General features: G+C 44.4%; 1 protein-coding gene across 2 annotated transcripts in view; it reads left to right on the plus strand.

The window, feature by feature from the left end:
* The window catches only part of LOC119443076 (mediator of RNA polymerase II transcription subunit 14), a 97,265-nt gene that overhangs the window by 55,684 nt on the left and 13,761 nt on the right, over positions 1-27,820 (plus strand). Inside the window, exons 22-31 of one of the 2 annotated variants that reach the window (XM_049662568.1) lie at positions 1,317-1,515; positions 2,450-2,541; positions 7,324-7,476; positions 11,002-11,079; positions 11,848-11,924; positions 12,588-12,705; positions 14,919-15,018; positions 15,106-15,203; positions 18,876-19,023; positions 22,725-22,952. In XM_049662568.1, the coding sequence (XP_049518525.1) occupies positions 1,317-1,515; positions 2,450-2,541; positions 7,324-7,476; positions 11,002-11,079; positions 11,848-11,924; positions 12,588-12,705; positions 14,919-15,018; positions 15,106-15,203; positions 18,876-19,023; positions 22,725-22,952 (1,291 nt within the window). Of the gene's footprint in view, positions 1-1,316; positions 1,516-2,449; positions 2,542-7,323; positions 7,477-11,001; positions 11,080-11,847; positions 11,925-12,587; positions 12,706-14,918; positions 15,204-18,875; positions 19,024-22,724; positions 22,953-27,820 lie in introns of both variants that reach the window. The other variant, XM_037708223.2, reaches the window with a different exon arrangement.

The following is a 27,820-nucleotide window of genomic DNA, read 5'->3' on the forward strand; positions in this document are numbered from 1 at the left end:
TGCTTTGGGTGCTGTATTTACCCGAATCTAATGTGCACCTTCTTTCTGAGAAAATGGGTCTGAATATTGCGTGCGCGTTACAATCAGATACGAAACCAAAAAAAATGCGTTCACGACGTTGGCAACAGCCTACCGTCAGAGCCGTTAGATGCACCGTCATCGCCGTCACGAAATGGCGACACAGCATGTTCTCATGAAGGCTGCTGTTTGTTCATTTTGCGCTCAAATATGATGTTAAGTGGTATTCTCGGTCAAATCACTCTCGCGAGATCTCGTGCAATTTGGCACTGGATGCATTGGTGTATATGGCCGCCAGTGCTTTTAGTGCTGTGCCAAGCTCGCTATCTGTGCAGTACCAGGAATGCTGTCAGCTGTATGCTTCGACAAGTGCGATGCAGTCTCGCGAAAGTGGTAGTAGCATCTCTAGAAGGGATTGCTTTTGAATACCGCCTCTTTGTGCTTGTATATGTAGCCAACAAAGCGCAAATGGCGACAGCGACGTGCCGCTTTCAATATAAAAGCTAATTTTAAAAAATGAATTCCTTCTGTGAAGGTAAATTCTGCATGTTTTCGTTCTTTTTCTTGTCGCGAACACCTGGGACATGCTATATTTTTCTTTTCTGAATTGAGGGTAATGTTACATTCAGGTGTACTTTTATTTTCTTACTATAAACCCGTGAAAATTGAGTGTGCATTAGATTTGTGGGTGAGTTAGAATCAAGTAAATACGGTACATCACAATCTGTGGACAGTGCACATGTTTTGTTGCTGACATGCATTGCTTTACATTGCTCTTTTTGTTTTAGCGAGACTATGTACTGGCTTTTGATATAGTCCCTTCATTTTTGTGATGTGATTTACGATGTTACCCAGATGATGTACATTATAAATTGTGCCATTTTTTTTCTGTACTTGTTTCTCTGCAGCCAGTACCCAAAATAAGTGAAACGAGTTGCTTGCCTACATGGGTGTGCTGCGACTGAAGTGGATATGCAAAAGAATTCCTAAAGGGCTTTCCCTGGCACCATGTCCTACTCTCACAAATGACTTCAGCAGTTCTCCTTATGGGGGAAAAAAAGGGGGCTAATGTAATGCCTAATGCAGACGTCTGTTAATGGAACTTTATTCTACTGACCAGCATCCCGCATTGAAACTTTTGTCAGTACTTGAGTACTAAGACTGGATTGCCCTTTGCAGGGCTTGCAGAGCTGTTCCCTTAGGCTATATAGGTCAGTCACCTTAAATGTGGGCACCTCATTATGTGTTATAACATTGTTTTAACTGCCTGCCAGTTTGACTTGTGCCTTTCTGTGCAGTTTGTGTTCTGCAGCTGCCCGCTGCCCAGTCAGTCACCCAAGGAACGGGGCCCCCGGCGACCTGTGTGCTTCATGTACGACTTTGCAGCTGGCGCACCTGCCCAGGTGGCATCCATGGTGGAGGAGATGCTGCAAGACTGGAACACCATCGGGCACCTCTACGGTGTTGTGCTGCGATTTGCTGAGGCCCTGCGTCTAGGCAAGTGCTTGATCCGAAAGTTCCTCCAAATGTTTGCCTCCTTCTGGCTCTCATGTGTCAATCTATGACCAGAAACCATTTAACAGTATTAATTATTCACTATTACAGTAAAACCTCGTTTATACATACCTGCTTAATAAGTAATACCGGTGTATATATAGTCACGATGAATCCCCTGCCCTGTCACCATAGAACCTGATGTATTGGCTGACCACTTAAGCTGTAGTTGCTTAATGCATACCAAATGGTTAGTGTATTGTATATAATTAATTTTTTTGGTGTGTACAAGTGTGGAATCGACAAAATGTTGTGCGCGCAGACCATAGATAGTGAAATTGTGGCGCACGGACCTTTCCCAGACTGCGGTCGGTAGCGATCTCAAAACATGGTAGCCATGACGTGTGTCCCGCTCCCATAGTATTTAGCACCTCCATGGCGACACCGTGGATGATGGCCCTTTCGTATCCGACGTGGCTAGTGCATTGACCATCGTGAAGGTGTTTGCAGAGAAGTGGGGCCTGATGGAGAAACTGGCTCGCGACCTTGCTGAGTTTGAGAATGCCGTCGTCGCTGCAAGGCCGCCACTGCAGCAAGTGAAAATCACAGATTCTTTTGCTCCCTGCTCGCAAATAAAACTTGTCTGCGATTGTGTCTGAGTGAGAATTAACATGATTTTTCGGCCGGTAAGTCTACAGCCGCTCGTCTGCCATTGTCGGTTAATTGGTACATAGCCAAGTGTACGTTCCCCGCCACGATTCACGTTCCCCGCCAACTGCGTATTAACGAGGTTTTACTGTATTAACTGTAGCTCTGATTGACTTTCTTGAGCTTTTGGACATCAGATGTTTTTTGTTGTTAGGTTTCTTTTTTGTTGCTTTGCCGTTGGAGTGCCGTCATGACTGTCTTGTGCAAAGAGTCAAACGTTTACTTTCAGACCAGCACAATTCTCTCATGTCTGTTGTGGACATCAAATCCTTCACGTACAAGAAGTTGGTTCTTGGTTATGGCATGAACAAAGCCAGCACTGTGAGTACCCAGGTTTCTGCCAGTAGCATCTTTTCATTTTTACTTGTTTTCCTGCCATATGCAAAAATTGTTAATGGGAAACAAATATGGTAGCATTGAACAAAAAGTTGCTAATTTCAAGATTATGTTCTTGAAAAGTAACTTTCACAGAAAAGAGGCACAATTAAACCTCGATACATATAATGAAGTCGGTAAAATCAGCACTTACTTTAGTACTTCAAAATTTCAGTATATTGAAATTCGACCTTTTATGCAAATACGTATAGTCAATAAATTTTGCTTACACGGAAGGGGCCGCAAAATTTTCCATATTATCAGGCAGTCAGGAAAAAAGAAATTTGAATGAGAAAAATTAATTTTATTGAATTAGAGAGTCATCTATCAAAGATATGGTCTCGGTGATATGGTATCGATGATATATATCACATAGGCGGTACGAAGCAAAGCCAGCGACGCTTTTGCATCCATTCCACTCCTGCTGCTGAAAGTGTTGCCTGCAGTGGGGCAACATTGTCACGAAAAGTACTGGCAACGGGAAGCGAATGCTCGTCTGCCTCAGTTCAACGCATCTCTGTAACTCGAGATTACCCAACCTCCAGCACTAAACGCATTGGAAGACAGTGCACATGTCACGGCCATCTCGGCTTGCCTAGTCTTAGCATATGTGGCAAATTACCCCTAAAACAAGCCGCGCGGGCTGCATGTGTGCTCAGACTGCATATGACAGCCTTGCGTAGCTGTTGTGGGGCTAGAAAGAAGACTTGTGCCAACCCCACTGTGTGCTTTGCTCGCGCGGAAAGATAGCGCGCATCCAGCCACCATCCTTCTCGGCTCACCCTCGCATGCTTTTCCTCGCACCCAAAGCATACGGCGCATGGGGTGCGATGGGATCTTATCGCACTTGGACTCTACACGGAACATGACGCTGCTCTGCTTTGGCTGTCACTCTCTGTCGTGCGAATTGAGAGGCGCGTTTGCAGCAGCCTCATGTAATTCAACCATTTGGCCATCTACGTCCGCGGAAGTTTCCGTTTATTGCCTCAGCATAGTAGAGCCCCGTTGATATGTTTTTCAAGTCACTGTCGAAAAAATATGTAACAGCCGGGAAAGCATAACTATGAGGAAGGCCACTAGTCGCCACAGCTATGTCAGAAACAGCTCTGAATGGCTGCCAGTACAGTTATTAGACATCTCAGCACTCGTACTGTGACCAAGGATGGTACAAGGGCCGTGTACAATGTTTTGTGACAGTGGCCCCTTTCAACTCTTACTATGCCCGACTGCAATATTTTGCTTATGCTTGACTGCATAACACGGCTCCATTGCGGCGAAGCTGACTTAAGGATTATGCTACGCATGTCTTGAAGCCCTTGCCAGCTCTAAAATAAATGTAACGCTGCACTTGGTGGATCTGGCTCAGTGTGTGTGGTTCCCTGTAGGCTTTAACTGATGCGAACTTTGCTTCGGGTGCTTTGCCAACTGCTCTTTGCACATGTGTAGCACATGGCTTGTTCATCTTTGGTCACTTATTGCAAACTGTGGTTGCTTACTGCAAGCTTTGGTCGCTTACTGCATGCTTTGGTTGCTTACTGCGAACTTTGGTCGCTTGCCGCAACGTGCTGGTCGCTTGTTGCAATGCATCGGTCATTTGTGGCAACGTATAAGCTGACTGCACTGCTAAATTTACGTGATCACCACATTCAAACACAACGTAAAATGCTGGAATATGACATATTGGCGAAGTATCAAGGGAAACATAATACATGGTAGTCAATGGGATTAGGTCGGGTCCCCGAAAACGTGACGTAGCAGCCGGGAAAATACAGCAGTGAGGAACATATCAACGGGTTTTACTGTATTTCTTCGCGGTGGCACTGAAATTTTGTTATATTTAAATTCTGTATAAACACACTTCGTATTGAAGTTTGAAATGCATGGTATTCTATGGACAAGGAATTATAAAAAGGTGAATACATCGTTATGTCAAGAATTTCGTCACATTGAAGTTTGTTAATTGAGGTTTAACTGTAACAATTGTTTGGCAGTATGCTGGGTTTGTACTGCCACACATTGTTCATCTTTTGTTGATGGCTACTTTTCTGAACACTGTTATTGAATTATCGCCCTCGCGCATGATGTACAGTAGAACCTCGTTCATACGTTTTGGACAAAAATGTTAGAAAGAACGTGCTAAGCGGGAAAACGTACAATCTGAAGTAAATAAAAATTTCGACAGACTCGACTGTAGCAGACATCTACCTAATGCAAAGCGTTGTGCGAATCGTTGTGGCACGAGATGCCGACGCGCGTCGAGCTGGTGGGGCTATGGTGGCACGAGGCTAGTTTTTTTTGTGTTTCTATTGCATAGTGTTTTAAGACGGCGACGGGAAACCGAAATGAAATCGAGCTGGTGGGCAACGCCTGATGCTGCTGGAGCAACAGGTGACGCTCACATCGCGCCGCCTGCAGCAAGGAACGGCGGCGCGTTTGGGTTATCGCCTATTAAAAGCGTGCAGTACACTTCCAGCGGCACTACGCCTTACGCGCTGTAAAATAGATAAGTGAAGATGCTTGTGACATTAGGGTTGGCCGCGATAGCTGTGAATGCGGCGTGCGGCGACCTGGGAGGTGATTTGCTGGTATCGTAATTAGAAACTGAGTTTGCACCGAGATGGGCGGGCGAGTACTGCGGTGAAGCTGCTGCGGCGGGCAGCTACTGTCCTCGATTGCGCACGTCCCGCGCATTTTCTTGCTTACATGCGATCTAGTGGCCGGAAAACGTATCATACGATCGCAGTTTGGCAATGTACTGAACGTTGGTGCAGAAAGATTGTGTTTTCCGGGAACATATGAACTGGTAAAAAATAAGCGTAACTCAGTTGGGTAATTTTTTGTGTTCTCAATCGCGAATGTTAGCGCCGGGAAAACGCACGTAGCGGGCATGTGTCAACGAGGTTCTATAGTATTTTTTTATCTGAAACTTTATGAACGTGGTTGCGAATTCGATGGTGAGATTGTTTGTTGCATTCTTTAATCTGCACGAGTATTGGTGATCGCTCCCGAATGTACAATGATGCGAGCTTAAATACCGGATAAACTTGGGCCATGGTATTAGACATGACGACTGACGACCGTGCTTGCTGCTATTGTTGTAATTTGAGTGTTTCTTGCTTTTCCTGGCAGAAGTTTGCTCAATAATGGGCTAGATTCATAACTCGCACTTTTGACAGTGTTTATGGCTCATAACCATCACTACAACATGGCAGTGGAACCTTGTTGATACATTTCCATTTATAGTATCATTTCCCGGCACCAACGGTTGGGATTGAGAACGGTAAGTATGACCCAGTACAGTCATGCTTCCTTTTTACGTATGATACGTTCCCAGACAAATAAGTATTTTGGTACCAGTGTTCAGTACATTGCCAAACTGTGATTGTTTGATGAATTTTTGGCCACTAGATTGCATGTGAACAAGAAAAGCCACAATGTGCATGCCAGTAGCCACCTACTGCAGCAGCTTCCCCCCAGTACCTGCCCGCTCATGTCGCATGGAAACACTAGCATGCACTCGGTTTCTTCTTCCAGTATCGGCAAACTCCCTTGTGGGACGTCATGCCTGGTCTTACCTGATCGTATGTCACGTTTGTTGCACTTGTGTTGGTCTGTTCAACAGCAGCGGCAAGGCATCGAGGAAGCACAAGCCTTTTTTTCCTCAAGGAAACACTGAATATAGCTGCAGTCGTCGATCAGAACTTGAGGAGAAAGCATGTAGACATTGCCAGTGACCTTTTACTGCCGGCCTCAACTGTCATCATGTGCAGCGCGTTAGCCGTGTGCCATGTTAATTGTCACAGCAAGCTAAGAAAGCTAGTGGCTTGATGTGTGCCGTCTTTCTGCGTGCTAAATGTCGAAGGTCACATGTTCGAGTCCACGCAGTACAGTACATACGCTGTGTGTTGAAGGTGATGCTGCGGGTGCCAAAGCAAAGGGCAAACATGCAAGAGCAAGTCAACTGGTGGCTTCATGTTTTCTGTCTTCCAGCATGCCCATTGTTGGAGGTCATGTGATTTGCTGAGTTGTGAAGGTGCAGCACAGTTGAAATGGTGAAGCGAGTGGCAGCACAATACATTCATTTTGGGATGAGCACACACGCTCCTCATCATGCCAGCGTTGTGACTGCGAGTGCTAGTGGTCATTGAGTGAATTTTGTTCATGTGTGTCTTAGGGCACATGACAGCTTGCTTATTTAGTTAGCAAGTGAATATTTACTGCAATTTATACTGGGATGAGCACACATGCTCCTCATCATGCCAGCGTTGTGACTGCGAGTGCTAGCGGTCATTTAGTGAATTCTGTTCATGTGTGTCTTGGGGCACACTTAGTTAGCAAGTGAATATTTACTGCAATTTATACTGCCCTTGAAACAATGAGCTTTACTTTATGCAATCGTCTAATAGTTCACTATAAATTCTTCGCATTTCGGGCGAAACTGCAAAATTGTTTAGTGCCTTCGGATTTTACGTACTAGATAATACATTTTTCTCATGCTTTTTTTTTTCTTTTCTTTTTTTGTTTTGTTTCAGAGCTTATGAAAAAGGTTCTACTGTACTTCAGCTTTCAGAAATAGGTTTAGTGCCATTGACAGTCGGTCTTAGTTGCAGCAGACTCGTAGAAGTGCCTCTTGTGGAAATCTCTTTTTCTTTATCCTTTTTTGTTAATTTCTGTCATTTAGGTATGCCTTTTTCTCATGAGGCCTTTCTGTTCGTGGCTTGCTTTCAGGTGACCATCTACTGGCGTCACTCAGAGAAGCGCTTCCATCTGGCTTTTGGTGTTGTGGGCCACACTGCTTCGGCCAGCAACCCACACACTGTGGTGGCTCCACAGCTCCAACATGAGTTCAACCAGCACCGCTCGATAGCCACATTGGTTGAGGTGCGTGTAGAGATGTTCTGTGCTCATTATGCTACGTGTGCATTTTGTTGAGCTGTTACACTATTGGGCGCTTGCTTTTCTCCTGAAGTATTTCTGGCTGGTATAGGCTGTAAAGAAGCTGTGTATAGGCTCTGCAAGGATTTGGTACACATTCTGTGTCTCAAGGTAATGGATGTAACCAAAAAAAGTGAAATAAATGACATTGAACAAAATACAGTTGATCTCCGACATACCAAACCCAGACACATTGAATTGTCTATATCGAACAGTTATAACATCCCCTTGGAAATGCCGTGCAGAAGTATAGTGCTGTTATACACTTGTTAGAACTCTCGTTCACTGGCACAATTCAATATACAGGGTGTTCATTTTTAAGTTTTACAGAATTTTTAAGATCACCTGTGGCAGGTAGCATAATTTTTATCATTGAGGTGGGTTATTCGAAGAGGCAGACATTAGTAGCACGAGAAATTGAAACACATATTCAACTAATTAACAAAAATGGACTAATGAACTTCTTAGTTAATTACTTTACGACACATATTGCAATTTACAAATTGAAGCCGGTGAGTTTGCAAGACGCATCCACTTGAAATGAATTTCCAGGAAGTTAAGTTCAATTTCTTGCGCTGTTATTGTCCGCCTCATCGAACAACCCAGCTCAATGATAAGAATTATGCTACCTGCCGCAGGCGATTTCTAAAAATTCCGTAAAGCTTAAAAATGAACACTGTATATTGAACACTGCTCCACGCCCTGTCCCTGCACGTATGCTTCTCCTAATGGGACCACAGTCATTTCTCATGCCATTAGAAATATTCGATGCTGAAAAAATAGCACTGTTTTGGTAGGTGCTTCTAAACAAGGTATTGCATCTGAAGGGCAGTACTTGCCATGGAGGAAAAATGACAAGGTGCGTGCCTAAGTTTTGCTCACTGCTGTATGGATGACTCGTGCTAACTACGGCCGTTTGTGGCTTCGCTGCTTCAGGAATGTGAAAAGCCACCCAGTCCTATGCATGTTCCACAAAAAAGTGTGGATGACACTCAATCTTTTTACTGAGAGGCTCCAAGCGCGGGATGCTGAACTAGAGATGTCTACTGCTGGGTTTGTCTTCTTGTAGACCAGGTTTTTTGCGGAACTTGGGGGTGCGCATTTAGGGCTCCTCAAAAGGCTAAAACAAATCCAAACCCAATACTATGATGTATTTTTACATTATGGGTTCAATTTAAGAAAACAATTGCACGTCGAGGCAGCAGTGTGCAAGACTCATATCTGTGCTATTTATGCAACCACAGCCCGGCTGAACGTGTTTTATTCATACAAGTGGTGTGATCTGTAACATGTAAGTGGAGACGGACTTGAATTTTCTGCAAGGTTTGGTCCCCTTTAGAATCTAACGTCTGCATTGTTGACTCCTTGAAAATGTACAACAATCGACCATTTAAATGTGTATTGTAACATACACTTGGGGAACGTTCACACATGATTTGCAGTACTGGTACGCTGATAGTGGCACAACACATATCCATACAGGCTGGTTTGCTCCGGTGCTGCATCCTTTTTTACCTCATCTGGTGTAAAAACGCACAGCAAGCAGTTTGACGTGCGTGAGGCACACCAGGATGTTACTGGGCAATGTGGACTTTTAGGGTTACCGTTGCGTTCTGTAGTGTGAGTGATTTGCAAAGTTTGTGTGTAAAACAGAAAATAAAAAGAACTTTTGTACATTTGACATGGCTTAAGAGAAACAAGTTGGCAAGTTTCCTCTTTTCATGATCTCGGAAACCTGTCCAAGACGTGTGGAGTTTCGAGGTAGGCTTCAGATAGGCATGTTTTATATTTCGACTCATTGATCCTCTTCGCTACCAGTGTCCCCATTTGTGGACACTTCTTACACATAATACTGGCTCATAACATTACCAATAATGCGAATATTAATATGGTCACATGTGATCACAGTATAAACTCTTGAGTTGCTAGAGATTAAGATTGGGTGCCTTTCTCAGTCGGACTCTGTTTTACTCAACTTTTAGAGTAGGAAGCTATATCTTGGCATATGCAGCCGTTAAAAAAGGCGATGGCTGCGAGCGTTTTTTCCAAATCTTCCTGTTCGCTACCAGTGTCCACACTTGGGAACTCTTTTTCTGAAATCAAGTACGCCTTAGTGAAACTTTCTGAGGCATCCAAATCGCGCGAGATTATCAGCCTGCATCATGGTTTATCCTGCTTCCAAAGGAGGGTGCCATTACTTGGCTGAGGCGGCTGTAAAAAAATTGAAATAAAATGGTTGCGAGCAGCTCATGAAATGTTTTCACAACATGTGAGCTCATTTGTGGACACGATTTTTTGGTTTCAAAATGTTTTGTTATGCCCGCAATTTTTGCTGTGAGCAGCTTAAATAGTGTGAAACAAAGTTTAAAAAACATTCATTTCCCTGCCTACATTACCTTGAGTAGTGAAGAGGATATCGAACTACATATATTGTGATCCCCTTCAAGTTCGATATATCCGGGATCAATGGTTAGTGGCAGCCTTCGACTGTCTGCCTGCATCTATGCTATGTGTATTGTGGGTTGCTGGATATGAGAGGACTTCAAAATCTAAAAAAATTGTGCAGTGTTCATTGTGCCAGTAGTCTCCCAGCATGATGCTGTGTGATGCAAAAAAAAGAGAACAATTTTGGTGTATATAGAGCACAAATATTGTTATGAGCCAGTGTTATGTGGAACAAGCTGTTGAAGTGTAGCAGACAAAAAGGAGGGTGAAGGGTGGCCCAGTCTGCGATCTTTGTTGTTGTGGCATGCTTGCCATTTTTTCCAGTACTGTAAATAAACCCCTTGTTCGAAACCTCCCCATAACGTCTTTGGTAGAGATGCTGGCTGCAGCCAAAGCACACCACAGAACTTCGCAGCGGACATCTTGTGGGCCATTCGACCATGTTGACTGAAAGGCCTGCTGGTTCAGCCTTGGCTACCTCAGTATCGGTTGTCTTGATCTAAGTCCGAGACGTTGGCACCTTCTCCAGTACTGACACCATGGATATCAAAGACTGGCTAACTGAATACAAGCGAGGCCACAGCAACTAAGACGGGGGACTGGGCCACACTTCGTCCCATATCCTTTCCGCTACATTTCAACTTCTTACACATAATACTGGCTCATAACATTACCAATAATGCGAATATTAATATGGTCACATGTGATCACAGTATAAACTTACTTTGCCACCGGAACCTTTAAATTCAGAGAAGTCTTCAACTGTTGCGAATGTGACAAGAGTAGCATGAATGCATATCGCACCATGGGATGTGTAAGGCACATGCACAGTGCATTTAAAGCAAACATATTTGCCCGAGGCCATCTGATCAGAATACAAAATTTAAATATTGCTGTTAGTTGATCATCGCATTGCGTTTCTTTTGTTGTGCTGCTGTAAACTATTAATCTCAGCCTTTGAAATCTTTGTGATCTATAGGCAGCAGTTGAGTGATGGTCACTCTCGGCAAATGTCTTATGTTGCAGGTGTTGAGAGACACCTATGCACCACTCCTTTCCCTCACCAAGCTCCCATCTGCACCTCAGCTCGGTGTCATCAACAGTGTAAGTGCTATGTCAAACTGCTTGAAAGCCGAACATAGAATGGCATAAACCTGGACAAGTTGGTAAAGTTTCATGGTACAAAAGGTTAGGTATATAAGACACAAGAGGGACAGCATTTTTTTTTTATCCTCTCTTGTGTTCATGTTTTATAAGCCTTACCTTTCTGAACATAGTATTTGGTGTTCGAAGGTTTTTTCATGGTCTCTGTTTCTGGGATGGAAGTGTCTCACCTGGGTTGTTAGTGAGAATTCTTTGAGATGGCAGCCAGCAATGTGATACGCTGGGAAACCAAGAATGAAGGCAGATACAGTATAACAACACACAGCAGATTGTGTTGTACTTAATAGCTGTCTGTGTTCTTTCCCAGATAGGCCGACTAGATGAAACTATCGTAGATACTTTTTTTTTTAGTACTAGTGTGTTGTTTCATTCTGGGCCATCATAGAATATTTGTGCTTTAATTGGAATTGTTAATCGGTGTCAAACAGGCAAACGATGGCCCACAGGTAAATAAAGCTTTGAACTGCAAAATCTTCATTGACCATTCCCGTCGACCCAAGAGCTGTTATTCTTGCTGTATTTCTGACTCGTTTCTACTGTTGCTTATACAGAGTTATGTGGATCGAATGTGCTATTTGGGGTGAAGCAAGGAAAAAAAAAAGTTTTGGACACGCTTTTGTGTTATGATTCTCTGCTAAATTTCATGTATCTCTTTTCACGGGTGATGTATAAGTTGACGCATTCACATCTCTTCACAATTGTTTGCAGAGGCCTCAAGTTCCAGTTCAGACATTTGTCATAATTCCTCAGTCATCAACTCATCTTCGCCTTGTATATAGAAATACGTATCCTTTATTACTTGGTGGTATCATGTTTGAAAGTTTCATGTGTAAAATATTTAATCAGCACTAATATGCTGTGCTCAACAAGCTTCTGTGGCATCAAGTGCTAGCATTGTGCATTAGCTGTTTGTTTAATGCTGCATGTTTCTGTCATGTGAAGTTTGAATATGTTCTTTTAGCATCTGCCTTTTTTTTTCTTTTTTTTGCATAGTGGTTTCTTGACCTAAGTTGACTGCTCAGCAGGCATAAAAACAGTCGTGATATATAAAAAAAATAATGTAATCAATGATGTTTTATTTTCGCAACCAAAGTGCAACCTAAAGTGGAAATATGCAGTTAGAGAAAAAAAGGTGCCTTTTTTTTATGCTTGACTGAGCCTGAACCATCCATACAGCCACTGACATGCTGGTTATAAACATTTCTTAAGCCAAAAGTAAACATTTGTCATTTTTAGCTAAGTAAGAACATGATAAGAGTGCTTACAGTTTATAAAAAAATCGGAATACACCATTTATTATGCTGTTCTTATTTATGCCATGTGCATTTTCTTCTTCTTGTGGATTAATGCGATTGTCTTGCTTATTTGCATGGCACATTGCATATCACATGCTAACATGGAACGATGACTCCCTCGTAGAGAGAACCTTCCTTAACCTGTGAGCACAGTTATGTCCTCGACATCCAGTGCCGGCCAGAGGGCTTTGTGGCAGTCAGGGACGGCGCATACAGCAAATTTGATAAAACCAAGGCTGTCGAAGATTTCACCCCAATTCAGGGACTGAGGGTAAGTGCAGTGTGCTTTCCAGAATGTCAAATTGTTAGCATTTCTCACAGAACTGCAGTGTGAATAAAATTTTACTTGTACTTAGACAAAGTGATAGCCTTCAGGGCGTTTAAGCTTGCCTTCATTTATTTGTTGCTGGTGAATAGAAAGTATGCTCAGTGGCATTTACTGCGTGTGGCTTGCCTCACTGCATATCATTTTCTTACTGGCCTCAAGGGCTTTGTATAGTAAGCGAGAGTAAGAGGTATGAAGTTTTTGGATGTCTTACTTTTTCTTCAAAAAGTGCGCGCGCGGGCACTTTTTTGTTTTCTGTGATCATAGGAAAGTCAAAATTTTATTTTTTAATTTTTATTTTATATACAATGCCTACAGCGCCCTCTAGGGCATTATTGTAGGGGGAACATCAGAAATAAATAACATGAGACATATACTATAAGCCTAGCCCCAGGCACCAACAGCAATAACCGTTGGACAAATAAAGTTTATTCCTATCCTATGCTGTAAGTTAGGCAAATGATGCAGTATATAAAGCATCTAAAATACCTATGCACTATTTGAATAAAAAGCAAAAAAAAAAAAATATTATACAAAGATGAACAAGCATGTCACGCACACACAAAATAAGACCATCTCAGTATAGTGACCTGGGCTAACATCATTGGGAATAATTAACAAAAGGAATAAAATATACAAGGACACACCTGTTGAAGTGCAAGAATGCAAGAATGGTCATGTACCTAAATTTAGGTGCATGCTAAACGACCCCAGGTGGTTGAAATTAATCCTGTTGTGTCTTTTATAGACATTGTGTTGCTTTTGGATGCTTTAAATCGCATAGTTTGATTTGATTTAAGAAGACCAAGATGGACAAGACAGAGTGAGAGTGAATAATGTGTACTATTTAAACAATGACTTGATCCCTATTTGGGGAAATGGGTAAGGGGATAGGGGGGAAGGGAGATCAGGCTGTGTGGCTCTATATGCAAGCTTCACATGCGGTGAAGCTTCATATAGTGAGTTAAGTGTTCCTCTAATGTTAACGCATGGCCGAATCCAGTCCTCGAAAGACATTGCCTCCTTAGGCTGCTACTTTTCCCAGATAAGATATGGCGTCATGTCCTATATATAGGACACCAGGGCTTAGTGGTTGTAAAGAGCAATATGAAGTATTTCGAAGTTGCATATTATTCTCGGCTGTATCACTCATTTAAATGTATAAAAACTGGCATGATGGTCATTTGACAGTGGTTTTTTTACATCAGAGGCATCAAAAATATTCTTCGCGCTGGTTATACACGGCTCATCATTGCACTTCAATGGCCTCTATCTTTGATAGTCGCTTTATCGGATGTATTTTCGTCATATATGGCCAAAGCTTCGTCTATTGTGCAGAAATTACTGCTCCCCAAGTCTGCAAAAGCAAAGTGCGTGTAGCGCCCTGCGACGCCGCAACGCGGCGACGCTAAGGTCGGCGCTCTCGGCCGGCGCCTTGGTGCCGGCTGCAAAAGACGACGAAAATAAAGTTGGCCGGCGCGTGCTCGATGCGCAAGCATGGCACGCGCTAGTCTGTTCTAAAAGCATGCTGCGCTGGTCCTCTTGTTCGGGCGCTCCACTGCGACCCTTCGGTTCCGGACATGTGTATCCTGGTTTTCATCGTCATCTACCTCCAACACGCCCACTTCCTTCATTATTGCACTTGAATGGCCTCCATTTACTTGATAGTCACTTTGTCAGATGTATTTTCGCCATATATGGCAAATTTTTCGTCTACTGTGCAGCAATTACTGCTCCCCTAGCCTGCAAAGGCAAACTGTATATCCTGATTTTCATCGTCATCGTATTCTACCTCCAACACGCACACTTCCTATAGTGCAGCAAACATATTTGGGTCCTCGATACACATACTTATTACTATAGGAGTCCCCTTTTCACTGAATGCAGAAGTTCCGGCTCACTTACCGCCTTGGGAATAATAATACAAGAAATCGGAAGCTGTTACAAGCAACAGCGTCCTCACTGTAGATTCAGCTAATGGTTAACGCATGGCCGAATCCAGTCCTCGAAAGACATTGCCTCCTTAGGCTGCTACTTTTCCCAGAATGTCTTTAGTCCATCGCATTTCCACACAAGGTTCTGAACCCTTGGAGTTGTTTCCCTTGTGCACACATTGTGCATAGAGTGAGTGAATAGATATGGCTTTCTTCTTCTTACAGGCTTTCCTGAGCAAGTTTGTGGATGAGAGTGCATGCCAGCTACGAAGGCGCTCCCAGTCAGAGGATGACAATCCTCCGTCACCGATCCCTACACTCGAAGGTATGGATTCCTTTTTGGGGACTGGGCTGCGGCCAAACTCACCAGCGCAGCGTGGGCAAGATAGCAGTTCAGCCGCTGCTGCTGCAGTTGCCGCCGCCACAGGTGGACTGCGCTTCCACCATCCTATGACGCCACCCTCCAACCCTCACACACCAGCCTCACCCCACCCTTCAGTGCTGTCTCAGGTGAGATGTCTTTTACAGTGGTCATGGGTTTACGGTTTTGGTTAACGAAGCATTTGTTGTGTATCAGGGTATAAGCAGCAAAGCATTTGAAGCTCTTTGGGGCCGCATTTGAAGGTGTGCATCAGGCTGGGTCAATGTTTGTCGTAAACACTGCACTGGATTTCAACTGTCCTATTATTTTTTTTTAAAGAAGAGCAGTGGTGGAGGGTAGGGCTGATAGGAATGCGAAAACACAAAGCATTGCAGTGAGACAGGTGACATGAAACATTTATGGCATGGGTTCTCAAAGTGGGTTCCGCAGGCCCCTGTTTGGGGTTCCGCGAGCCACTGATAAATTTTCCCTGGTTCCACGCTCCCCAAGTGGCTAAAACGGCGAACACGAGGTGCGCTCGATCCAAAGAACCTCCATTACCCATGCCCAAGTGTCAAAAAGCACATCACAGTGCATAACAGCAACGTGTGAACTGCGCAATAAATCCGCAACCAGCTTGGAGCCACCCAACCTCCGAAAACGGGCAGGTCGCCTAAGCTTTCACAATTGAATCTCTAAGGCTGTAATTTACCAGCATGCGTCTTTCTCCCGTTGGTAGATAGGGTAGGTGCCGATAGCGTGCGCACTGATGTTTGTGTCGGAGGAATAATAAAAAAAAAAATGTGCAGTGCACCAGAAGTGCGCACCACAGAAGAGCAAAAATGGCGCTAGGGTCCAACCGAAACGAAGCGGTGCAATCCGCGTCGCCACGGTCTTCAGCAGCAATTGTACGCGATACGTGACTGACAGCAGCGCCGGAACGCTTCATGCCTAATTGTGCCTTAAAGCCTTTATTCTTGCGTTAATCACCGCGCGTAACACCGCGTTGGCGGCTAGCCGCGTGCCTTCGTAAGTGTGCAGTCACCATCCATGATCGCGTCCATAGCGACAGTGGTTTTCTGCACTTGTTACAGTGAGCAGTTATTTTGCTTTGACTCAGTGCAAAGCTGTCGAAGATGAAGAGCACTGGCTACATCACGATGGATGGACAATTTGTTGGCGACCAGCTCACTGGTGAAAAAATAATTGGGATGTGCGCGCGGTAGTGAAAAGCGCGTCTCAGATAAAAACCCGGGCCGCGGTCGTGCTGCAAAGGTGTCATGAGGCCTTCCCCGCTACTAGCGCTAATTCATGACATAATGAGAATTTCAGCTTCTGCACTACTCTTTTGCAAAATAGAAACAAGATTTGTCGATTCATTCAGTAAATAAAAGTGTGTTGGCGTAGTAAGCATTTGTTTGTTTTCTTGATACACCCTCGATAATTCGACATTCGGTTAATTAGGACATTTTAGTTCAGTTAATTCGAGAGGGGGGGGGGGGGGTTCCTTGGCACTTCATGGAGCTTAGCAGGGTTCCCTGGAACGAACGTGCTTGAGGCTTGAGAACCCCTGATTTATGGGAATGCTCAGACTGGTCAGGGCCACTTATGGCATGCTTGAGAGCAGCACTGCTGAGGCATGCTAGCAGGCTGATATAGGGGCTCTTGAAAAATATTATTGCAAGCTTCCTGAATCTTTGTTTGGCTTGTCTGAATTCGCAATTCTGCCAGCAGTGCAGTGCAGGTGTCTGCACTCATCACTGGGTGTGTGTATGCATGCATGACCTACCTCTGCTCACTTGCACTGTACGAAAGAAAAGGCTCTCGATATGCTGATCAGCCAAGTGATAGCAGAGAGCTGAACAGAGAGTAGTACGCTGAGTTGTGATCCTCACAACCAACTATGTATGTGCAGCAGTTTACTATATCATCCAGCATGTACTGAGAGCCACATTTCCCATCATTTACATTTCATTCCAGCATGATGAGGCCTTTCCCATGCTGGCTGAACCAGCGGTGCAGGCAGACACTTGCACCACATTAACCTCTAGTACAGTACACAAATGTTAACTGAAAGCTGTAGAAACCGGCCAAAAAATTGAGTTAAGGGGAGACCCTGCTTTGTGGAGCCGAAAATTGGCCCAAATATCTTTATGTGTCTAGAGAACTTATTCTTGCTTGATGAGATCCTTGTATCATCATTGATTGATTTAGCCTCTGTTATAATCATTATAAACAGGTTGTGGAATGTTTTTACTTGTTTTTCTCAAAACAGTATTTCTGGTGGTGTCATCGTTTTGGAGTTAATATATCTCTGGTTCTACTTATCCTATCGCAATATTATATGTTTGTCGGAAAGGTAGACGAATAGAGACTGCAGTGGGCTCATAATATAGACAAATATTACGACAGAAATATTAAAAAAGTAATAATTTGTCCTGGGGGTGTTACTCTGAGTCCACACTTTAAGAAGTTTGACATGCTGTAACTTTGGTTCCAATCAGTCTAGAGCATTCATTCTTGTATCACTGCATACTCCGATTACTCAAGATCATTTTTACATGTCGACATATATTACACCATATATAGTTTAGTAAATAACCCGCCTCCAAGCATTTTATGAATTTCTAAATTTCAAGAAATATATTTATTATGTAAGGAAACTGAATGTATATCTTAAATTAGCAGATGGAAATACATAAACTCCACAAGTTTCATCAATATCTACTCGGAAATAAGAAAAGTTTGTCAATGCAGGGTCTCCCCTTAAGTGGAGTTTCAAGATAAACGAAATCACAAACATAGAAGCCCACTGGCCACGCATAGACCACATGGAGCCTTCCAAAAATTTCGCTAGTATTATTTTCCGTAATTTTTGCATGCATTGGCACTGGAGACGTTGGCGCCTACGGGCAATGGCAATGCTGGCACTGTGCCAAGATAGCATGCTTGGTGCAGAGTCAAAACGATTGATCCTAATGATATATTTGAAGCCAGTCATCTGAGCATAACCATTTTCAGACATCGAAAAAGCTCTGACGCTGCTACTTTCTGCATTATAATGAATTCGGAACAATTTAACTTCAAGAACCGAAACTACGGAAGAGCACAATTGTCATGCCCCTAGCAGACGCCCACGAATGACGCGGCACTTGCATCTCACCGTCGTCCGAACATAAAGTGTGTGTCTTTATCAAGCTGCAATCTCGTTGAAACGTTGTGGTCTTGCATGCTGGCTACTTTTGGGTCCAGTGCATGGGCTGATTGCGCCCACTCAAAAGTGTCAATCATCCTGCCCAAGATCAGGATTAATATGCTGTGACTACATTGATGCATCACTGACAGTGTCCTATATGAGAGAGGAAAAAAAAAAAAAGACCAACTCCGAGCTCACCGCTGCCGTGTGAGGCCACGAGAAAGTGGCATCGAGCCGCCGATTAAGTGAGTGCGAGTGGTAATAGACAGAAAGAAGAAGAAAGACAAGTGGGAAGTGCGGCTTGTCACAGCGTCTGGCTTGGCAAACGAGCTGCTGCCGGGTAAAAACTAGTGCAAGCAACGCTGCCAATGATGCCCCGTTGCCTTTTTCCTGGTATTTTCGAAGTTGAGATTTTGAGATAGTGGAGTCCGGTGCAAAAGCTTTTCGAGATAAGAGGTGAAAAACACATGTGTTGAAACTACGGCTCTAAAAAAAAAAAAATCGACTTAACCGATATTTTGAGAGATCAGAGTTCGAGTTAATGAGGGTTTACTGCATTTCTAGTGTGAAACCCCATGGTGCTCTGTGCTATACTACAAGATGTGTTCTGTTGTCCCCGATGCAGGCACAGAGCCCTGGGCACCTCTTTGGTGCTGGCTCCCCTGTGAACCCCCTCCACGCCCCCTCGCCATCCTTTCTGGCTCCATCCCCTTCGCAAGTGCCCATGCCCAGCCCTGCCACACAAGGATACATGGCATCCTCTCAGCAGCCTGGTGGGTTCCACACAGAATTCACAACACATTCATGGAGAGCAGTGCTGATGCATTAATGATCTGTTTGTCTCCTTTCTGTTCATTGCAGCATCATCATCATTTTAATTAGGTTACTTACCACAGTGATTCAGTGGCTATGATCAGCTGCTGAGCACAAGGTCGTGGGGGCGGTTCCCTTGCTTGGCAGCTGCATTCTAATGGGAGTGGAACACAAAACTGCTTGTGTATCTGGCTTTGGGTGCACCTGGGGGGTCAAAACTATTTGAGAGCCATCACCAGATGATTTAAATTAATCCGGAGCCATCCACTATGCTGTCTGTTATAGTCCCCATGTCGCTTTGGGAACATAAACCCCATCAATCAATAAATCACTTTAACTAAGTCCACTGCGGCACAGATGTGTTTTTTGAAGATCTGTTTACCACTGTGCTGTGTCAACTGAACCCAACTCATGCCTGCAAATTCCGTAATGTCATCACTCAATTCACATTATGTGGCTTCCATGGAAATCAATATTTGTAAATTCAGCAAGGCTTAATGTGAATCCTTTAAGTGCCGTGGACGAGTATTAATCTGCTACGAATATTTTTGCATTTTTGCCTGGTCGAATTCATTGTGATGTTCTGGCGAGTTCCCTCTTTGGCCCGCTGAGGGCCTACAGACTCCATTCCTCTACGTCTGTCCGTTAGATTTTTAAAATGGCGGCGGCCAGTTGGCTTTTATTTAATTTAGTAATCAAGCTCCGAAGATGATTTGCTTCTGCGGGAAGGCATTGACAGCGATGGCAATGTCTTTTGTGCTATAGACACATCCAGGGACTCTGATTTGCCGACTAGGTAGTTTTGATACAGCGCGGCATTAGTTGGACGGTACTTTCTGCCAGCGGGATCCTCATTTTAAATTTGTGTACTATTTTCAGACACAAATTTTGAACTTACTAGCCCCATGTCATTTGAATTGGCAAAAAAATTGCTATCCTGATGTGCATTGAAAAAAGTCATTTTCTGAATGCATTTTTGGATTTTCTGCCGCACTAAAGGGTTAAGATGTAATGCAAGCTTGTAATTACTTCTGCATCTTTCTGGTCACATGTTAGTGGCCGAAAAAATTTTTCCTTGCACTCTGTAATGGGCAAGCACTTCACAGTGCACCAGGATCCCACTGCTGTACATTGCATGCTGGACATAACTGTGCAGGAATTTACTGTTGTGTAAACTGTCACTTTCATGTGCATCCGTGGGCTTCGTCAGGCATCAACTTCAGGAGGATGAGTAAGGAAGCAGACACATGTTTTGCTGTTTTGTCTGTTGTGTGTTTTCCATCAAATACAGGTCGCCATGAAAATCGAGGAAATGTTATTGCATTCTGAATTCACTTTCAGTGCAATGTTCGAACGTGTTGAGTTTTACAAATCATGACCTGCTTGTGCGAGCAGATTGGCCAGCCAAACTATCTCCTGAACGTATCTGTGTTTGTAGCAGTGCCTGGTGTGTACAGGCCACAATGTAGCCTGGTGTGTACAGCACATGCTGATTAGTTTTAGTGTCATGTGATCAGTAAATGAACTGTAAACAAATCAAATTTGTAAAGGAAGTTTTTCCAGAGTTGAACCTGTGTGCTTTTGATTCTGAGATAGTGTTCAGCCGGTTGCACCATCAAGACAATGGCACCAGCATGCACTGAGAGCATCAATGCCTTGTGCGCCGTCACACAGCAATGGCATAGTGGTCTAAATGATAGAGGAACATGTAATGGTAGTGGTGAAATAGAGTGTAAATGAAAGCACATGAGTGTGTCACCTTGAACACTTCAATTTGAGGTTATGGCACTGAATTCTGGAATTTTCTGATATATATTGGAGTTATCTTTTACTGTTGAGAAAAACAAACTTGTGGTTATACAGTTAAACCTGGATATAACGAAATTGACAAATTCCCGAAAAACTTCGTTATAGAGGATTTCGTTATATGCAGGTTCGGCACGAAAATTGGACAAAGAAACGCTTACCGTATGTACTATCGCTCAAGATTTACCCCCATTACACTAAAGTTGCGATGAACAAAAAAGTCAGTTTCGTCTGAAAGGCGAAGGTCTTTGCGATTGCGACAGTAAATTAGCAGACAGCTATACGAAGTAAGGATAGTACAGTCAAACCTCGTTAATACGTACCCGCTTAATGCGTAATTGTGGTTTAAACGTAGTTGCGAAGATTTCCACACCCAGCCCCCATTGAAACCCATGTATTGGCTGACCACTTAAGCCGTAGTCGCTCATTGCCCACCAAACGGTTAGTGGGTACTATTTTTCTTGTTCTACATGCACAGGCACAAAATCAGCAAAATCTCATGTGCGCAGACGTTTGATTCTCGAGTTGCGACGCCCGGACGACAGTCGCCAGCGATAGTAAACTTACAACATGGCCACCATGACGTATTTTCTGCCGATTTGCCGGGCACAAAAGCATGGCCTTCGAGATATATTCCCGGTAACGCGGAGAAGCTGCCGGTAAGGGGTGCGAATTCGCTGTCGCCGTCAGAGTAGTAACCGCGCAGAAGCACATTTTATTGCAAAGCGCATTTGTGCCGTCCCCGTGGACGTCGCTGGTTCTGTGTAAAGTCCAAACACGGCAACATCGTCGCCGCGCGCCGTACGCTGACGCTGTGTGTGCGAGTGAAAGCTTGCGGAAGTCAGCCGACTCAATCTCGCGCGCGCGAGAGGGAGAATGGGGGGAGGGGGGCGGAAGCGCGCTTCCGTGCTAGTCACGGCGGGGGAGGCGAGAAAGGGAGGTGTTTACTTCGGCGGCGGCCGCCGTATTGTATGGGTGTTCTGTGGCCGCATCTTGAAAGCGATCTGTGATGTGGAAAAAGTGTGCAGCCGCGCGGGCTTATCTTCAATGCGAACTGCAGACAAGGTCAATATCTCGTGTTTCTTCGTTGAAGCACTCATCCTTCGAATGTCACACCAGGTACTGGATGCGTGGACGCGTGTCGTTTCGCACAAGCGCGAGGCGTCGGAAATGTAGAGCGAGTGACACGATGGCGTCGTAGCGTTGTATAGTGTCACCTAGTGTCAAGTTAGTGAAGTGAAGCGCAGAGACTTGCGCAGTAACCAGAGAGTGACGCAGCCAGCGCGTTGAAAAAAAAAAAAAAAAACTCTTTTTTTTTTCATTCGGCAACATCAACAGGAAAAGGAGAGTGCCGGCCTGGCGGGCTGGGCCAGCTGCAGCAAGCGGCGGGGTCAGGTTTGAATGAAAGGAAGGGGAAAGGTCACGCCCGCGGCGGCAAGATCGCCGGGTCGAGGGATGCAGGCCCGCCTCGTGCACGCTCGCATGCACACACACGTGGGCTCGCTCTCGCGCAGTGAATACGAGCGCGCCAAGCGCGACGCTGCCGCTTCGCATTCCATCGCGGCGAAGAAGGTGCTTCTGGTTGCTGCTCGCGCAAAAATGACAAAATTTGGGGCGAAATCTCTAGGTTGTCGGCGGGGAAAATTCTTTATATCAAGGGGGTCTCCTGCTGCCACTTCGTTACGTAGAGGTTTCAAATACATGTGCTTCTATGGAGTCACGGCGGGGAATACAAAAACTTCGTTATATCCAGGAATTCGTTATATGGAGGTTCGTTATAAGCAGGTTTAACTGTAATGCTTGCTTGTAGCAAAGAGAACGATTTCAAGATGACAAATATTCTGCTTGGGTGCAGGTAGCCACCCAGAGGGTGGGTCACCCTTTCCCACACCAGGGGGCTCCACAGGAAGCATGTCATTGTCGTCACCCATTCCTGGTACGTGGCCAGGCAGCCCTTCAGTACCGCGCCCATCCCCACGCCTGGCACCATCACCACATGCACCTCCGTCAGTTGGCGGTGCTCCCATGCACAGCCCACAGACAGGTGCGCCTCTTGACCACAAGCCACCTTTGCCACATCAAGGTGAGCCAGATATTGTCTGCTTGACTTGAGCATTAGACCCAAGATGTGCCTTTAGTTATGTGTGCATTTAGGAAGTGGATGCACGTTACAGTTCCAGCTGCAGCAATTTTCCTCTGCACCAACTGTAAAATGGTACAATGTGCACAAATACAGAAGGGACCATTTGATATGTGTTCAAATGTTGCTTCCTTTGGACATGTCAATTTGAAGCTTTCTTTCTGCTGCGTGCAACATAGCTCCTATAATGAAGAATATGTCTGCTGATACTTATCTGATTTCGGTGCAAAAATAAGAAAGGTTATCAGCTTTGACTGATGTTTCCTTCCATATTGAATGGGAAAAGAAAATCAAATAAGTGCAGCGAGTCAGACTAGATTTGTATATTCATCTTACTGAGCAGCAAATAGGCCCCTTTTATCAAGAGCGGAGGTCTAGAAGGGTTGAAAAGTATGTGCAAATGAAGTACTGCTACTAGTAGCAGTGCCACGCTCAGATCCCTGAAGCCACTCCTTGTGGCATCACAGATATTGGCATTGACTTGTCGAAGCCAGCTTCCCATTAAGAATGTTGTTTCACATGAAATACTAAAACATTATTTAGCCTAAGAACCTCTGTGGCACGTTTTTCTCCGGAGAGCGGCCAAATCTGCAAAAAAATTGCTACATCATTATGCAGCCCTGTCTTGACAATGCCATTGTTGCTGTAGTTTGGCTAAGTTCCGCTAGTCAATTTTATCCACTGAAATGCTATCCTTTCTTTTTGACTAAAGCAATGCTGAGAAGGTTTAAAAAGACCATTGTACCTGTCTAGCATTGTATGTGTAGTGTTTCATATTCCTTTATTGTCCCTTTAACCCCTTAAGTGTTTCGGATGACCAGAACTCGTCCTAGCCAAAGCGTCCCCAAACTGTTACGCTCGTCCTACCAGAATAGGTTCTCCTCTTGAGTGTTCAGGACAAGAAGCACTCGTTTACAGCTTAGATTGCGTGTCGCCCACCAGATGGAAGCACTTGCTTGACGATTTCGATTTATCCTGCGGCAGGAGCGCCGTTTTTCTTTTTTAAACATGGCGTCTGGTGGCGGCAACACATGCATAGCTGGCCCGTCAACCTGAAAAAGATTCTTTTAATCTTTGTCATCTTCTTCCAATGAAGATCATTTGGATACTGATGTTTATCTTGTGTCTGGAAGTGAAGAAGACAGTGATGGACACTGAATTGAGCAGTTCTTCTGGTGATGATGAGAACATCTCTGAAGCGAACATCGCGAGTGCTCGTCAGTAGGTGCAGCTTGATGTTACAATCCTGGCCCAAAGCCTCCACGGTTTCCATTTTTGGCCATTCCAGGCAAGACTTTCAATTTGATATAGCCAGATGACTGTCTGGTATACATACAGCAGTTTCTCGACAATAAACTGATTACACTAGAGGTTAATGAAACCAATCGCAATGCAGCTGAAAAGCTATAATGCTCTTGTCCCAGTGAACGCACCCGACCACACAGTCCCGAAGCTTCCCTAGTGAAATAGCCAAAGGTTGATTAGCCTACACAAGTGAAGAATGATGAGGCATTTGAGACTGGTTTTTTTATGTGGTTTGTATTTTTTATTAGCAGCAGGCAGCTGGTTCCCTATATAATGTTCAGAAATAAACTGTATTATGTTGATTTGAGTTGCTTTTTGGTACAATATGATTCGAAATCAGATATAAAAAAAAAATAGGCACTTTTGGTTAGGAAATTTTCAAAAAAATAAAACACTTAAGGGTTTAAAGGAGTACTGACACAAAAATTTTGTGTTCCAAATTTTTGAATTTTTAGGTAGCCGTGACTCCATAATTACGATACGAATTGTGAATTTCTTGAGAGCACCACAAATATTCAATTAAATCACTTTTTTAACTACCCGTTCAAAGCGTGTGTCAGGCACTGTGCGGCTTCGGACATGCAGAAGGAGACCCAACACATCACCAAAAGTTGGGGGGCGGTTATGTGTTATCACAAACAATTTGCAGTCCGCCCATTGGGGTGATTGAAGGCCATGCAATGACCGCGTTGCCAAAAGCTGTCAAATCGGCCCTTTCAATTGTGTGCTTTTCTTGAAAGTGCATGGGGAAATGCTCTTCCCTGTGTGTGCACGTTAGTGGTATCTGGTACCATAGACGGCCGCAAGAGGTTTCGATGACGTGATTGCTTTTTTTTTTTTTCATGTCCGAAACAGCGTCACTTTTGGTGCATTTTTTAAAATGGTTGCATTAAAAGGTAACGTAATTATTTGTTGCGCTCACCGGGAATTGAGGCTCCATTGAATAATTACTGTTTCGATGGCTATTTAATAAAGCAATAAAAACCGGACAAAATCTCCCTGTTAGCACTCCTTTAATGAATTAATGAATATCAGCAATGCGAATAATAAAATGCAGATGTGCCAGTGTTGATGACACTGGTACCTCATGACATAGATTGCAGCTGCCGTTTTTATAACAACCTTGCTTTGTTGCTGGTTTCAGGCAAGTATAGCCCCCATCAGGTGTCATTTAATTTCATTTCTTGGAACTTTATTTTAAACATAATTCTTGCATCTTATGCTTTTTAAGAGGAAGCTTTAGCTCAGGGTGAACTCGAATTTCCCTGTTCAGAGCTGTAAAACGTAGAAATGCTTTTATGAGACAACCGCTGGGACCGATTTGAATTAAATTTGTTGCATTTGAGAGAGGAAGGTAATTCTAGTGGCAGTAGGAAGCAGCACACTGACTGACTTAGGTGCCAGAATCCTTTACGAAAATTCCCCAAAATTAGTAGTTAGAAAGAAAATTGAAGAATGAAGCTTACAAATTCATAGCTCTGCACCAAAAACAGATATCGCAGTTCTGTAAACTGCATCTGTTAGATCATATGAAGTGGACAAATTTATATGTGAATTCGGAGCTTATGTGAAATTGTGACAATGTTTACGAGGGTTGTGAAAAAATTCTATTTACAAATTATAGGGGTATACAGTGCAGACCACTTATAATGTAACCGCTTTTAGCACGGGACCGGTTATAGCGTGGGTTTTTTTGAGCACCGATATATATCCCATAGAACTCAATGTATCGGCGGACCGTTTATAGCGTAGGCGTGCGAAGCAGAATACCGGTTATAGTGCGGCTCTTTTAAGCGCGCGACCATGAAATCGGTGCACGGAGCACGGCCTTTTCTAGGAGGCGTTGAGCACGGCCCTCACAGCTGCACCCGCACGGTTGCCGGGCCCCGGCGCAAGTTCGGACCAGCGGCGAAAAGCGAAACAAAAAGTCGCAGTTTCCCCCGAAAGGCAAAGCATCAATTGCGATAGCAAATTTACTAGTAGAGTATACGGGAGTAAGGATAGTAGTTTTATTGCCTGCATAAACTTGGACACATCCGCTTACTAACTGAATTAACAAGTGTGGTGTCAGCACGCACCAACGTTACTAGACTAGCTTGCGCGCACAAGCAAACATCGCACTCGATGATCGCAGACAAGCACTGTAAAAACGCTGACGTGAGCAAACGCGGCAGGAGCAGCAACCGAAAGTTCGTGTGGTCTATCGCTTCAACGGAAACTGAGCAGTGAAAGCACAGCGCATACAAAGGTCAGAGCAGTGTGGAGATCGCTTTCAAGATACGGTGCGCACGACATCCCTCAGGCGCGCAAAGTACGCAGTGGCTTGCAGAAAGCCGCGCCCCCTCCCTCCCGCGCTGCCTTCGCGCTTTCCTCATTTCGCGTGGGAGCTTGAGTTGCCAGTTCCCCTCGCGCTCAATCGCAAGATAAGCATTGAGTGCCACAGCTAAACGTCGCTTCCCCTCCCTCTCTCCCATCCCCCCACGGCCTTCCGCACGACGAGTCTTCGCGTTTGTTCTCTGCCCTACGTTCGCTCTCCATGAAAGGACGTGTCTCTCGCGCGCTTTCATTCGCACATACAGCATACGGCATACAGCAGCATGCAGCTTTTTTTTTTTTTTCCAGGAGTGGGAGCGTGGGCGCGTGCGTGGAGACCACTGGCGAAAAGCGAAACAAAAGGAGAAGGGTGGGAGATTTTGGAGAAAGGAGGGCGCGTGTTTTGATCACTATAGCAGCGTTCAATCAGGGTGCGCGGAGTTCGGGGTAGAACGGTAGCACACTCCTTTTTTTTTGTTTTTTTTATTTTTGCAGGAGTGGGAGCGTGGGCGTGCGCGTGGAGACCAGTCTCCAGATGAAAATAACAGCGTTCTTCCACTGCTGCCGCACTTGTCAGGAGAACTTGGTTTCTGTGCTGTGTTGCGGTTGTGTTGCATGTGTGTGTGTGTGGGTGAAATATGTAATAAATTGTTTGAAAAATGGGTTTGCCCGTTTGGTATAAGCAAAAGCCAAAAAAAAGTATGCTTTGGTTATAACGCGGTACCGCTTATAATGGGATTTTTACAACTCCCGCGACTTACTTTATAAGCGGTCTACACTGTATTTCAAAATGCGGTGTGCACCGTATTTACTTGCATAATGAATGCGCTCACATAATGAACGCACCCTCGACTTTTCCAATCAAAAAGTGTTTCTTCTTTTCCTAACATAATGATCGCACCCAGAACTTGCTGCCGTGAAGTAGGCAACACACGATACGGTTCGGCGTCCAATCAGGTGTCTGACGTGCCGGAATGGCCAGCAGCTGGATCCGAGGCATTTTGACGTGCCCTAGTGCCAGATCAGATGCCCGGCGTACGACAAAAGTAGGAGATAAGATTCAGCGTTCCTTCCGGTGCGTCGGACACTATACCGGATGGCGAATCATACCGTGTGTCTTCTATTTTGTAAAGGTGGCTGCGGAAAAAAAAAAAAAACATAAGTTTTACCCCACATAAATGCACCCCCCATTT

The sequence above is a fragment of the Dermacentor silvarum genome, chromosome 2 (assembly GCF_013339745.2).
Source record: "Dermacentor silvarum isolate Dsil-2018 chromosome 2, BIME_Dsil_1.4, whole genome shotgun sequence".
Taxonomy (NCBI): Eukaryota; Metazoa; Arthropoda; class Arachnida; order Ixodida; family Ixodidae; genus Dermacentor; species Dermacentor silvarum.